Genomic DNA, 14,722 nt, shown 5'->3' with positions numbered 1-14,722 from the left:
TTGTCTATTTAGTTACTGAATTCTAAATTAATAATTTATACACATTCAATATATTTCTTAAGATAAATATATAATTTGAACGAAAGTTGACGGGCATAGCCGAACTCAGACTCCGCATTCTAACTACGCGCCTACCGTTAAAGTCGAACACTAGTTAAAGAGAAAAGTAAATTTACACCTTTTTCCAAAAAGAAAATAAGGAAATTGATGAAGTAAGACGAGAATAAATAAACAAAGGAAAAAGTTCAGCCATAAATTCCAAGTTGGACTGAACAGAGAACTAATTAAAAGGGTCTTACACGAACCGCGCGCAGCCATGAGCATATAACAGTATCAGTTTCAAACAAAACACTAAAAAAGAATTCTTCCCTTTCTCTCTTTCTCCTCTCCGCCATTAGCGGTAGAGGAAAAATATAGGAGGCAGAGAAAGAGAGAAAATAGGAAGAGAAGTGACTGATATAGAGAGAGAGAAAGGAAAGGCCAGAGAGTTTTAATTGCTTTATTTTCTTCCTCTTATATCCATTTATTATTAGACCCTTTCCATCTTCTTCTCCAGGCGGCATCTTTTGCCGCCGGAAGGAAAATATACAACAAACAAACCAAAACACCATTCCCTCCTGTACTCATCTTTGGTGCCCCGTTTCCCATCTTTTTATTTTTATTTTCTTTTGTTTTTCTCCTCTCTTCCCTCTCCTGCATTACCTTTGATTTGGTATTATTCTTAGCTTCTTCCCCTATTTTTGTTCTTCATTTTAAGAGAATGTGTTCATTTCCGTTTTGTGTCTCAGTAGCCTATATCGAGCCACATTCATAATTTAAATTTGATGCATTCAACATTTAATGTTCTTTAGCACTGAGCTCATATACTCATCTACCTTTTAAATATATGAGTTTCGAATTTAATTTAACGAATCCAGTTGAACCCTTTGCTCTATAGGGTCAGCCGCCTCTACTAAGAGTCTGGGTGGATCTACCACGTAACTAATGGGTTCGCCTTCGCGTGAACCCAGTCACTTTTGCCCAAACTTTGTATTATACATTATTATCCGTGCATTCATTTATTATTATTATTATATATTAACTTGAGATTGCTATAATAATGGCTATCTAAATGAGGTATTTTTTTTTTGTTGGGTGTGATGTGAACATGTGATTTGGTCTTTTTCATTAAGTAGTTATCTCCGAAATTCTCTCCCGTGTTTAAGGGGATTTCTCGCCGTTTGGACAACTTTAAAAAAAAGTTTTCAAAGAAGATTGTGCAAATGGAAATGTGTTTTGTTAAATGTGTGTTTTTGTTAGAGAGATTTGACTATTTTTGCGCGTCAAAGATAAAAAAACCTTTTGAAAACAATTCTTCGAAAAACAGAATTGCTAGAAAACACTTTAAAAACACGTTTTTTTTTGGAAATATTTTTGCAATATTTTGAAAATATTTTTCAAAGGACAAGTGCCGGCATATAAGGAACTAGAGGAAATACCATATATGATTTGTTCTGGGTGCGTGGGGTGTAAAGATTTCCCATTTGTTATTCTTTAGGTATGTATTGTTCCTGCTTTTCTGCAGCCACTTATCAGCTGTAGGCATTGTATTTGCATGATCCATTTTTGCAGCCAAGTCTGATGAATAATATAGGGATTTAATAGCTTCCATGGTTATAATTACCATAAGTTTAACCTGTTAAATTTCTTATATTGCAGTTTCACCTATGGAAAAACCGAGAACTCCCCTCAAGGGAGTTATTGATGATTTTAAAGGAAGGATAACATGCTACAAACGCGATTGGCTCGACTCATGTGGTACAGGCGTCAGGTATTTACAATATTTCCATCTTATATGTTTGAGCTGAACATGTACCGTTTAATGAAAATTTTGGTTTTCTTGTGTAAATGAATTTTTAGGATACTGGCTCCAACAGCATACATTTTCTTTGCTTCTGCTCTTCCTGTGATTGCTTTCGGAGAACAATTGAGTAGAGAAACAGGTCCGTTGTGCTAATCTTTTCGTGCTTGATAACTATTTCACGTTTGCAATAATCATGTACGGCGCTTGGGATTAAATTGTTGATGTATTTTGATTTTTGTTTTGTTTTTGACAGATGGAGCAATGAGCACAGTTGAAACTCTTGCTTCTACTGCTATCTGTGGAATCATTCACTCAATATTTGGTGGACAGCCTCTCTTGATCTTAGGAGTTGCAGAGCCCACGATTATCATGTATACCTACTTGTACAGTTTTGTGAAGGATAGACCAGACATGGGGCCAAAGCTGTTTGTCGCCTGGGCAGGATGGTATGGAATCTATTTTTTCCTTTGTTTCTCCGAAAAAGGATGTAACAAGAGCTTCCTGGATTACCAGATGCTTAAATGTTACTAATTCATGTGTTTGACAGGGTTTGTGTCTGGACCGCGTTGATGCTGTTCCTTCTTGCTATTTTCAATGCTTGCAATATCATACCAAGATTTACAAGGCTCGCAGGGGAACTCTTTGGCATGTTAATCACGGTTCTTTTCCTTCAAGAGGCTATTAAGGTACTTGTTCTTGTTTTTCTCCCTTTGATGTGTTCTGTTAGCTACTGTTATTAAATATAATGCAGTAGGAAAAAAAGAAACAAGAAAGACCACAAAGAAATCCTATACTCATACCTTTGTTCTTCGAGTCACAGGGAGTAGTGAGTGAATTTTCTATTCCGAAAGGGGAAAATCCGGAACGAGAGGAGTTCCACTTTCAGTGGCTCTACACAAATGGGTTAATGGCAGTTATTTTCTCATTTGGTGTTCTTTTAACTTCTCTTAAAAGTAGAGGAGCTAGATCATGGCGTTATGGTACAGGTATGTGACTATATCTGCTTTATTAAAGGGTGGACTTGGAGGTCTTTTAAATTCAAACTTAGTCATTCATACATCAACTATTATGAACAGGTTGGATGCGAAGTTTTACTGCCGACTATGGGGTTCCCCTTATGGTTGTGTTGTGGACGGCCATGTCTTTTGGTGTGCCTGGAAACATTCCATCTGAAGTTCCTAGGAGGCTCTTTTGTCCTCTCCCTTGGGAGGCTAAATCATTATACCACTGGACTGTGATCAAGGTGCTCTAAATTTCAGTTTGACACCCTTATTTACCTAGGAAGTTATGTAGCACTCTTCTTGAGTTCTGGACTGCTTCTATATGCCGTTCAGAGCAATATCTTGCTCCTTTAGTCGAAGTCTCATAAAAGGGCGGATCTTGTAAAATAAGCAGAAATATTGGTGTGTGTTATCAAAATCCATTGTTTTTGTATATGTTCTTACATCGGTCTGGCAAACATGACATTCTTCACCAAAAAGCTTTTGAAAGTGAGTCATACAGATTAGCTTATGGCACATGAACTTTCTCGTATATTAATTCAGAAGTACAAGGCAAGATATTGTTAGGCATCTCTTTGTGTATTCTCTAAGAGAGAACTGCGAACCAAAATTACGGCAAAATTTTATGTATGTTTATTAAGTTGAGAAAATTCCTATCCTGTCTAATTTAGTTTATGCACTGAATTGCAGGATATGGCAAGGGTCCCAGTGTTGTACATCTTTGCTGCCTTCATTCCAGCTCTTATGATAGCTGGTCTATACTTTTTTGATCACAGTGTTGCTGCACAAATGGCACAACAGAAGGAGTTCAATCTTAAAAACCCATCTGCTTACCATTACGATTTATTTTTGCTTGGAGTCATGGTATAGATCTTCAGGACTCTTTCTATTTTAGAGATATAGGCTTAAATTCACTTCTGCAGGTCTGTTAGTCTGGTTCATTCTTCACCTTGAAATTTATGGTTGCAGACTTTGATATGCGGATTACTTGGAATTCCCCCTTCGAATGGGGTACTTCCGCAATCACCAATGCATACAAGGAGCCTCGCTGTACTTAAGAGACAGGTAGACAATGCAATAATAAGTTCTCTGTTTATTCTTTTCTGCAGGACGGATAGTCCTATTAAGACTATTTGGTCCCTCATTCTCAGTTAATTCGGAAGAAAATGGTGAAAACTGCAAAGGAAGGTATTAAGCAGAATGCAACAAAATCAGAGATATATGGGAAGATGCATGCCGTCTTCGTTGAGATGGATGCTACATCAAAGGTAAATGCTGGAACCAAGCTATAACTGTTGCCAGTTAAGAGTGCATAGGCCAATGTCCATTTATATTATTCACTTAGAAGAAGTTTGTTTATTGTGTTTCAGTATCTCCAACTAGTTTGATATTGAGAAATAGTTGTTTTATGAGAATTTTTTTTATGTAATGCAGCGCACAGCAGATAAGGACTTGGAGAACTTGAAAGCAGCCGTATTGAAACATGACGATGGAGAAGATGGAGCAGATGAAAAATTTGACCCTGAGAAGCACATTGATGCCCACTTGCCTGTCCGAGTAAATGAGCAAAGAGTTAGCAACTTCTTGCAATCTCTACTTGTGGGATGTTGTGTGCTTGCTATACCTGTGATCAGGCGGATACCTACTTCAGTCCTTTGGGGATATTTCGCTTACATGGCGATCGACAGTCTCCCTGGTAATCAATTTTGGGAGAGGGTGCTGCTGCTCTTTATTCCTTCTGGTAGAAGATTCAAGTAAGTCATTTTAATAACTGTTCCTGAAAAGTCGAAACTAAGTCATGAATAGTTCCTCAAAACTCTTGGTCAAGCTCACATTTAACGCATGGCTTAAAGTCTAGGAGTTTAGAAGTTGTTACCTAAATATGCTCGCTTACCACCCTGAGAATTCTAATTCTTCTTGTTAGGTTTTTGTTAAAACTGAGAAATAGAGATTCAGAAAAGTGAAATGTAAAGAGCACTGGAATCCTGACACATCTTTTTGTCGTTGTCTTCATTTTAGGGATGATCATGTCATTGTTATATACATTTGATTATTCAGTGGTAGTTTTTATTTGGTTAAAAGTACCATATTTTGAATGCCATCTTGTGATGGTTCTTTTGACAGGGTCTTTGAAGGGCTCCATGCCTCGTATGTCGAGTTGGTCCCATTCAAATTCATTGTCAAGTTTACAGCGCTCCAGTTCCTGTATTTCTTAATTTGTTTTGGAGTAACATGGATACCTATCGCTGGAATACTATTCCCTTTGCCTTTCTTTCTTCTCATAAGTATAAGAGAGCATGTTCTTCCCAAGTTTTTCCCACCCGAGTATCTTAAGGAATTAGATGCAGCTGAGTACGACGAAATTGCTGGTTGTCCAAAGGTAAATTATTTTTCCTACCTTTCCTGCATCCTCCTGTGTAATTGTAATAGCCAACTTATGCCGGTGGGCTTTTATGTGCTTTTGTGCACATTTTATTTGTATTATTTCTGCTCTAATTGCATTCTTCTTAATACTGGATGCTTCATGTTATTTGTATTCTGCGCGATAAGAAGGAAGGCACATAAGCAATCTTTTGTGGCACTCATCTGTAATATACATTGTTTCCTTGGCATATATTATGTGCATTAAATTCAGCAATTTTCTTGCCACTTCTCCTATGTAGTACAAACAACTGGAGTGTTTTTCGGATAAAAATTTTGAGGATCTCTTAGGATACCGGTTTTCACAAGGGTTAATGTATCAATGTGCAGGAGAGAGAGATACCTGATGAAGAAAGTGACGATTTCTCTGATGCTGAGATATTGGATGAGATGACAACACACAGAGGTGAACTAAAACACAGATCTGTCAGCTTCACTGAAAGGCAGCATCAGGTAAACGGCTTGCCAAAATCGTCCAACATTTGCAGCTTCGTTTTTATTACATTGCGAAAATATTGATAATAACTCCCATTTTTATGTCAGGTTTATCCGCACGAGGCTTCTGGAATGTAATGGCAGCTGATACATTGATGTAAATGTAATGCATTGTGATTCTCAACCAAAGTACACTTCCGGGGAGGTCATTAATTTTCAGGAATCCTCTCGGTTGTTGTGGAAAATGTGCAATAGAAAATACACATGAAAAGAAAGAAGAGAGTAGAAAAGAGCAGGAGATGGAGAATTTAAAAGAAAGAAAAGCAACAAGAGATATTCTATACAAACTTTTAATTTTCTTTCATAGTACAGAAGCTACAGTAATATAGAAGTTTGATGCTGATTGAAAAATGTGAATAATTCTTGATGCTTTTGGTGTTATTATTTCATTTTTGGCAAACGTTAAGATGTAGATGCTTTTGTTGTTATACAAATGGGTCATTTGGGAATCTGGTAATTTATCTTCTAAAACTACTTGATAATTTGAAAATATATCAATAAAAGGTATTTAGTTTAAATGGCTCGAACAGAAAACATGTCGGAGTTAGCATATCATATCATTGCTTTAGCTTTAGCATGTATTTTGTTAATCAAGCAGCAAAGTTTTTTTTCTTCTTTGGAATCACATTTATACACAATGTGTCTTGTTTTGGCAACCCAATGGCAGTGTCATATTATTAATTTTAATGTTAGAACAGAGTACTAACCTCTAACGTCTAAGCATTTCAAAGAGAATCCAACCTTGTTACTGTGTGCTGTATTCTGTCAAAGGGAGGTAAAACCATCTGAAAGCTCAATGATTTTCATAATTGTATTTGCATATCAGGTGTGTCCACATATACATGGCTTTTTATCTTAGTTTGCAAAGTATTTATCCTATTTTCAAATCATATGATATGGTTGTTTCTCAAAAACGAACATTTTGGTGCTAAATGATGATTATAACCAGTGTTTTAAAGGGCGTTTTGTGCGCAAGTCCCGGGGCGAGGCATACCAAAAACGCACCGAGGCATACCAAAAACGCACCGAGACGTACTGGCGGGTCCTACAGACATTCCGGGCGTTCGCCTAGGCATAAGCCCCAACGTTGTGGGCAGTAGGCTTTCGCCTCGCCTCGCCCCGCCCCGTATTAGATAAAACATTTTGCCTCTCGCCCAACGCCTTTTAAAACACTGATTATAACGCCAAGGGCTGAAATTGCAGAACCGTTGCTATGATTGAAGCAAAATACTGAGAGCCTGGGCCAAAATTGTGATCTTAAAGCAATTTAAATATTATTAAATCGAGTAAAAGATTTCAGGTCCTCCATGAAGTTTCTATATTTAATTCAAGGTATAATATGTCAACTTTCATATTTGCTTTTCTCTTCTTTAAGTTTTCGTTCATTTTTGTTTTTATCAAATAAAGGTACTATAAGGAAGATCATTGAATGGAATAGGTAATGTTTTTCACTGATTCAAAATTGATACATGTATAAGATTATAAATACTTGAGAGTTGAGATAATTTTATAATCAATTAAATGCAGGAGTATACATCCCCCCCCCTCCCCCTCTCTTTCTTTGTCCTTTTTCTTCCAACTTTTCAATGACTATATGTGAATCAATTTCTTCTGTGCGGTAATTACGTTTCCTTTTTGGTGATTTTCTCATCTATTATCCATATGATAAGCATAAAAAGTAGAGGTTTTCTCTTGTTCAGACCAGCCTCGTTCCACCCAGAGGCAATCCAACATATAGAGCAGTGGCGAAGCCAGGAATTTTCTCAAGGGTGTTCAAACTTGAAATATGTAAAAAAAATAATCCGACAAAGGGTGTTCAATACATGTTATGAACCTCTGTACCTCTAAAGTCTAATATTTTACCTATATAAACAGTGTAATTTTCCGATAAAGGGTGGTCAGTTGACCACCCTAACCCAAGTGTGCCTTCGCCCCTGATATAGAGTCGGTGGGCTCAAAATGAATGTGATATTATAATATGTACGCATTTTTAGTCTTTTTACATATGTATACATAGTTCGAGCAAAAAATAATGAGTTTGGTTTAACCCACCCTACATTTGTCGCTAACTTCACAGTGTATTTTTTGTCAATTCTTCAGTTACAATACCAAGTATGCATTCCATGAGAGAATAAGCTCAAAATCAATCAGATCCATTTCTGAAACATCATTGTTTGAAATGATGAGCTATGTTTAATTTTCTGAAGTACCATCACCAGCAAGAACTAGATGATCTCCATCTCTAATCACAGCAATGTCTTCAATAAGTGCGCCATCTTCAGTTAGTACTTTCGTGAGAGAGATACCAAATTTTTTAGCACCAATATCAAGTAGCTCTTGAACTGAATTCGGCAAAAGCACAACCCTTCCACCTATATCACCTTTCTCTGGACAACTGATGGTTATTCTGTCTAGAATTCTTGCATTTGCAACTTTAGTTGAAGAATAACTAAGGTCACCTCCTCCTGTCAAGTTTCCATAATGCACAATTAATTTCAAACAAAATCAATTCAAGAACGCAATCTACCTCGAAGTATTATAAGATTCACAAAACTTTTAACCAAAATCCTTCCAAAACTTTATCAAGCTGAGACCTACTAGGAGGTAGAGTGGTGTATTACTAAAAGACTATTCTGTAACATAGATGTATGTATAGTTGACCATCTTTACGACTAATTTGGATATGATGAAAGTGGTTAGTTATAATCCTAGTTGTTATTTAGATGGCTCCGCGCTGAATCCTATACCTATTATTATAGATATAAGAAAATTTCCCAAATATTGGGAGATGTACTTATGAACTGATGCTTCAGAATTTAAATCTGTACTCACCTTCATGGTGTCTCTGGCGTGCTGACATAAATCCCATCAGTGAATTCTGATAGAAACTAGCCCTTCTCCTCAACCTGCCATTGGACGAGCCATTTTCTCTAGCTAGTAATGGTGTTTCCACAGGAGTTGAGACGCAAATCATGGGGTCGCTCTGATACTTCTTAAGGTAGGGAGCATCAGGCATTTCAGGAGGAGAGACATTGGCTTCTTTATTACTACTTGGTTGCATCAAGTTGAAAAGCTCCTTTATCTCTTCGTGGCCCTGATATTCAGCCAATGCTCTTGGTGTCCAACCGTGAACATCTGGTTTATCAATGTCAGTTCCTTGTTCCAGTAGGTATTTAACTATTTCCACATTCTCCTCAGAAATAGCAGTGTGCATTGCGGTCGTGCCTAGGCTGTTAAGAAGGGTGACATCACCTCCATACTTGATAATCTCCTTGAGCAAGTCTAGGCTGCCTTGCTCCACCGCAAAGCAAGCAAACTGACCTACATCTCCTGAAGATATCTTTGCACCGTTGTCCACAAGCAATTTTATTGCAGCTTCGTGCTTCCCCACCATTGCATCCCACAATGGAACATTTCCTTCAGAATCTGCTTTCATGACATAAATTAGCTGTTTATCAGAAAGAAAAGTGACACAATCTTAAATTGAATTTACAATACAGTTGCAAAATTTGGGAGTGATACTCTACTCAAAAATGCGCAGGCGCTAGTGCTTAAAATTTCTAAATAGAGATCTATCAAGATCATAGCTGAGTATATAAATTGGAGGAGGGCAGATGTAAATAATTATATTAAAGGAAGCAAAGGATAAAACTGCCTCTTAGATACACAGTTGAGATCATTGGAATAAGTGAATGCAAACGCAGATTAATGGCCGGTGTTAACTTTTTAAACTAGTAATATATATCCATAATTTCCCAAACACAAAGTACGATTTTCCAAAAGAAACAGACCATGCAATTTCCTATTGTATAGAAATGGAAAGAGTACCTTTTTTATTTGGATCTGCTCCAAAGTCGAGAAGTAGAAGAATACATTCAACATTTCCATTTGAAGCTGCTATATGCTGTATCATAATATGCATAATGATTTTCAACCTCCAAACACAAATATTATTTTGGTCAAGTGGTTAATGAGAAATAGAGAGGAGTCATACCAACGCTGTACGCCCGTTGTTATCAGATTCATTAGGATCGGTACCCCTTTTAAGCAATTGGCACAACAAAAGATCATCTCCTCTGTTTGCTGCAAAACATAAGCTGAGAGGTATGTCCATTCTTCCCTGAGTCAACATGTGTTCTATATCTGCTAATACTGCTGTCATCATTGGGTCCCTTCGCTCTTTCAAATGCTGCAACCAAAAAGATCATTGTTTAAAGCTAGAATAGTATCCGCACATCAAAGTTATCCTCCAGATCTTTTATTCTAGTTGAGAGTAAAGCTGATATAGGTGAAAAATCTTCGCCAAGACACTTCCATAAGGAAAAAATTCTTGCTCTTGAGATTCCAAAATAAATTCAAGCAAAGACTGCAACACGGTGAAAAATATCGACTTCCACTCGCAGCTGAGTATTATCACAGAAGTCAAAGTCGCGACAACTTGGTAACTATATCAAAGGACTATATAATGAAAGGCTCAGGAGAAATGGAAGTTAAATACGTTTTCAATAGCCATAAAAAATCACTGGCAACCTGCTTTCTACATTAGCATATATGGGATTATTTAAACAGCCTCGTAGATAATATTAAAAGAGTCTATTCACCTGAAGGATATTGTTCATGATTATTGTCCCATCTCCAATATTTGCTTTAACGATGTTGAAAAAAGAAGTACGATCCAAACGTAGCAGTTGGGATGTTCTTTTGGTTCGAACGGTAAAAAATTGAGGTCTATAGCAAAGGACACCTACTTCTCCACAAACGTCCCCTGCCTTTAACTCGCCAACCACCTACATAAAAATTATCCACCAAATAAGCATTGAAGCTCAGGACAGCAGTAATGGTTTAAAGTCCTGAGCTAGAGAAACTTACATGTTCCATCCCATTCCTGTGTGAAATAAGTTCCTGTAAGGAAGATGTGATTATCAAGAGATTGACTTACAGCAATAAAAATGAACAAAGAAAAGAATAGATGATTTGCCTGTTTAACAGCAAAAAATTGAGGAGTAAAAGTGGATCGACCAGCGTAAATTTTTTTGTGAGTAGTATATATTCGAAATCTTTCGTTTTCAAGGAAAGTGAAGAGAAGATATCATGGTTCCTTGACTTGAGTTTGCTATTGTGATAAATCAATAGCAGAGTGAAAATCTGGGAGAATTATGAGTTGGTATATTTTACTGCATTCTTTTCTTTTGCTTTCCGTTCCTTTCCCGGAGAAAAATAGAGGGAGAGCAATAAAGAGCTCCTTACCATTGCTCCAGTTACCAGAATATAAAAATCTGTTGGTGCTTCATTCTGCAAAATGACATCCTCTCTTGGGGGAAAATACTCGGCTTTCATCTCAGAGACCTGTACGATATAAAATCACAGAGAAGAAACCAAATCCTATTAGTATTATTAATGAAATTACTTGAACAACTGAACAACATTTTGTTATACATAAAAGAGTATTGCCCAGTAGGGTGAAATTTAATGAAGCCTTAAGACCAACGGGACTTACCAGTTGAAAAAGTAAGTCATTTGATACACCATGGAATAAGTACACCTTATCCACAAGTGAATAGAACAGATAATGTGAAATGCTAGATCGAATAGCTTTGGGTAGTGTTTCAAGAGTTTCTTGTTGTTGCAGACCTTCCGAGTCTGTTCTGTACCTCAAACACAAGTGAGATAGCATCTGATCTTGAAGGCGAACCGGCAAATTATTCCTTTGTGCAAAGCTTGAAGCAGCTTGAATGGTATCCCTCTGTGCAACAAAACGATCATCAAAGAAAAATCCTTCTGAAAGAACGTCAGAAATTGTTATTACAAACTTAAGCTAGCAAGACAAGAAAGTGTCCCTGATATTCCAGAAATGCTTTTCCAATTACTGCATTGGGAAATCTACTCACAAATTTCCTAGTCTTACTGGTTCCATGGACAACTAAGTTGGTCATGTTTCCAATGAGATAAGCAGTCAACCCGAGGTCAAATAGCATGTAAATCATGGTAAATATCATCTCCTCTGTAGCAACAGCATGCAAATCCCCATAGCCAGTTGTTGTAAGCGTTGTAATGGACCAATATATACACATTACATAGAGATCCCAGATACTCCTGTCATGAAAATTTTCCATGGCAAGTGAAAGCCATGTTTTACTTGGGTCTTTTTTCCGAGCAGCAAGAAGATAGTAGAAACAGCCAGCACAATGAACTGCGAAAAGAGTCACCTGAAAAAAATATCCCAAGTGTTTTTTTTTTTAAAGTAAATTGCCATTCAGGTACTTTACAAGCAAATTCCACTTATTGCTCGAAAGACTTACACATATAAGCTTCAGTACTCGAACCCCAAAGTAACTGAACTTCCTGTTTTTCTCCAATCTACAGCAAAAGAACAACATATCATCAGCTATTTATCTTGGAACCTAATCGCCAAATTTATTGCTAAAGTAAGAGATTTTGTCAAAGCATAAGTGATGATAATTGCCTTCACCTAAACTATTATAACAGTGTGATGCAAGTAGAATTGGAACAGGACAATTCACAATGTGTTAGACCGAAAAATCCCATAGAGCAAGATAACAAGACAAACATAGAAAGTTGAATATGCAAATCAATTGCTAAAAGAAGCACCATGAGGAAAGACAATACTCCTAGTATTTAAAAGATATAAGTTTGCAATTCGTTCTTTCTTGTATTACATTGGACCATCAAGGAGAGATTCAGGCATTGGTCCGATAACTGAAATTGGAAAATCATTAAGAACAAATCAAACATGGAAATTTAAGTAGCTCTGCAAATAAAGAGGGGTCTTACCTCGCAAACATGGCACTGGCTCTTCTAAGACGCCAGAGACGAAGCATACTGAAGTATCCATATGATTGAAAAGAGTGGGGCAATGCTTTCCGAACAAGTTCCGATGGGACAGTGGATATCACATCAAAAATAAACCCAGATCTGGTATACCTCCAAGCGATCAACTTTGGGTCATCAATCATACTGTAAGTTGATTTATCAAGATAGGCAACAAAGAATGTCAGGATAATATCAAAGGCAAAAAATCCGTTAACTATGTTATCTATGATGGCAATAGGTCCTCGAGGTCTGTCCAGAAATCCAAACTGAAAAGGCGACGCCCATGCTGTGTAGAACACGAGAAGCACCAGAAATGCATCCCAAGCCCTGCATTATAACTTCAGTTAAGCCATATAGGCTTAAATCAACAAAATTCTAAAACATACAAGCATATATTCAGAACAGAACTTGAAAAGTAACATAATACCTCCGTACATGACCTGATTTAATTTACAATTATCAAGTTGACCAATTGGACTCGTTTCAGGACATTATTTTATTATTTGTTCAGAACATAGTTTATAGATTAACAATTACATAAATTACACTATTAACAATTTACTTCTGCTGCATTAACGTAACCATAAAATCATCTATAGTTCAAACATAAAAAGTGGAATTTCACCATTACACAATCCCATGAAAAGAATAACTGAGAGAAAATTTAAGAGGAAAAATAAAACAGTAAGCAACATTATTTTGTCCCAATTTAATTTGTCCACGTACAAACACATGCAAAAGAACGAATCGTAAGATTTTCCCACGTGAATGAAAAGTAGGAATAATAAACAAACCTGTAACGGGGATTGGAGGGGGAGATAATGTAGCGACGGAGTTTAATTCTGCGATTACTATGATGGGCGCCAAGAGAAGGAAGAATTCCACTAGTAATACTATAGTGGGAGCTTTTATCATCTATATAATTCTCTCTTTCTATTTCCTTCTCATTAATGAATCCACACATCTTTTCTGCCCATTTTTCTTTGCCCATTCTCATACTAAAAAATTGGCGGCTATGTTATCTATATATCCTTCTTTGCCCGACCACCACCGGCCGCCGGGCTCTTCCACCACCTTTTCTGGGGTTTTTATTAGATTGCCGTCATCTTTTTCTTTTTTCACTGGTATATATATATATATATATTTTTTTTTTTATTGAAGTTACATTCTTCTCCAGGAATGGGACATCCGATTAAAAAAACATTCTCCCGAGTCATGTTCTGATTCCTCATTTCTCTCTATTCTTTGGTTTAGCCTGAAATTCAGTTATTGTACTTAAAGAAGGTTTGGGGTTCTTCACCCTTTTTATATTTTAATTTTTTATATTTTAATAAGGTTTTTTCGATAATATATTAATGAATATATTTTTATCTTAAATTTGTCATTTAACCATGATAAATTAATCTATATCTATCTATCTATCTATCTATCTATCTATCTATATGTTTCAATTGAGTCCGCGGATAAGTTTTAATAATAAAGTTTTTTCGAATAATATAATAAATTAATTGAGTTCGTGGATAAGTTTTTACTAGAGAGAAAGGAAGCAATGAGAATAATCATATTATTGGATTATATACATTTGTGTTATTTAGAATTCTAATAATCATATTACTGAATTATATATATTTGTGTTATTTGGAATTCTTTTCTCCTTGTGATCTTTTGACCATTACTCTCTCTTCTTTGGTTAAGTCGTTCGGCGTAAAATTCAGTTGTAACTAAAGAAAAGGGAAAAATTTAAATATCCCTTGCCTAGGAAATAGAGTCCACTTATAAGAGGTGCTCTTAGGGCCCACTAGGGCAAAATCCGGTAATTTTATTAATTACTGTAACCTTAGCTATCCCTGTACAAGTACACATACTGTGTACTTCTAAATACGCCGGAAACAGTAGACGCTCTCTTCTATATTCAATTAACATAGGATTTAGAATGTGGAATTGGAGGTTGATTCAATACATTGTGACATTCATCGCCGACTAGTAATTCCAATCGCAGTTCACTCGTTCCTTCCGCTTCCACTATGCGAACAAGTAATTTCTCGTTTTACGATTTACGCGATACCTAATGAGTTTAGATTAACGCGTTTTTTCATTGGTATCAGAGCCATAGGCTGATTTTCTTATATAT

General features: G+C 36.5%; 2 protein-coding genes across 2 annotated transcripts; one reads left to right on the top strand and one right to left on the bottom strand.

The window, feature by feature from the left end:
• Window positions 1–312: 312 nt before the first annotated feature.
• LOC104245632 (probable boron transporter 7) lies at window positions 313–6,217 on the top strand. The gene is made up of 14 exons (XM_009801262.2): window positions 313–712; window positions 1,699–1,810; window positions 1,900–1,982; window positions 2,097–2,289; window positions 2,391–2,529; window positions 2,664–2,829; window positions 2,920–3,086; window positions 3,535–3,708; window positions 3,814–3,909; window positions 3,996–4,112; window positions 4,279–4,598; window positions 4,969–5,224; window positions 5,596–5,718; window positions 5,809–6,217. The coding sequence occupies exons 2-14, from the start codon at window positions 1,707–1,709 to the stop codon at window positions 5,836–5,838; spliced, it is 1,968 nt and encodes a 655-aa protein (XP_009799564.1). The 5' UTR covers window positions 313–712; window positions 1,699–1,706; the 3' UTR covers window positions 5,839–6,217.
• Window positions 6,218–7,709: 1,492 nt separating this feature from the next.
• On the bottom strand, window positions 7,710–13,735 carry LOC104245633 (potassium channel AKT1-like). Its single transcript, XM_009801263.2, has 12 exons — window positions 13,386–13,735; window positions 12,553–12,918; window positions 12,060–12,117; window positions 11,649–11,966; window positions 11,258–11,503; window positions 11,008–11,106; window positions 10,630–10,662; window positions 10,362–10,547; window positions 9,755–9,949; window positions 9,589–9,664; window positions 8,593–9,186; window positions 7,710–8,225 (listed from the first exon to the last, which is right to left on the bottom strand). The coding sequence occupies exons 1-12, from the start codon at window positions 13,586–13,588 to the stop codon at window positions 7,954–7,956; spliced, it is 2,646 nt and encodes an 881-aa protein (XP_009799565.1). The 5' UTR covers window positions 13,589–13,735; the 3' UTR covers window positions 7,710–7,953.
• Between the last annotated feature and the right edge of the window lie 987 nt (window positions 13,736–14,722).

Source organism: Nicotiana sylvestris, chromosome 8 (genome assembly GCF_000393655.2).
Source record: "Nicotiana sylvestris chromosome 8, ASM39365v2, whole genome shotgun sequence".
Lineage (NCBI taxonomy): Eukaryota > Viridiplantae > Streptophyta > Magnoliopsida > Solanales > Solanaceae > Nicotiana > Nicotiana sylvestris.
This window is presented reverse-complemented; position numbering and strand designations above follow the sequence as displayed.

Coding starts and splice junctions, on each gene's coding strand:
- LOC104245633 (XM_009801263.2), bottom strand. CDS start 13,588: ATGAGAATGGGCAAAGAAAAATGGGCAGAAAAGATGTGTGGATTCATT. Junction 12,118..12,552: donor GCCAGTGCCATGTTTGCGAG/GTAAGACCCCTC, acceptor CTTTTGCTGTAG/ATTGGAGAAAAACAGGAAGT. Junction 9,187..9,588: donor AGCAGATCCAAATAAAAAAG/GTACTCTTTCCA, acceptor TCATGAAAGCAG/ATTCTGAAGGAAATGTTCCA.
- LOC104245632 (XM_009801262.2), top strand. CDS start 1,707: ATGGAAAAACCGAGAACTCCCCTCAAGGGAGTTATTGATGATTTTAAA. Junction 2,290..2,390: donor TTTGTCGCCTGGGCAGGATG/GTATGGAATCTA, acceptor TGTGTTTGACAG/GGTTTGTGTCTGGACCGCGT. Junction 3,910..3,995: donor TCGCTGTACTTAAGAGACAG/GTAGACAATGCA, acceptor CCTCATTCTCAG/TTAATTCGGAAGAAAATGGT.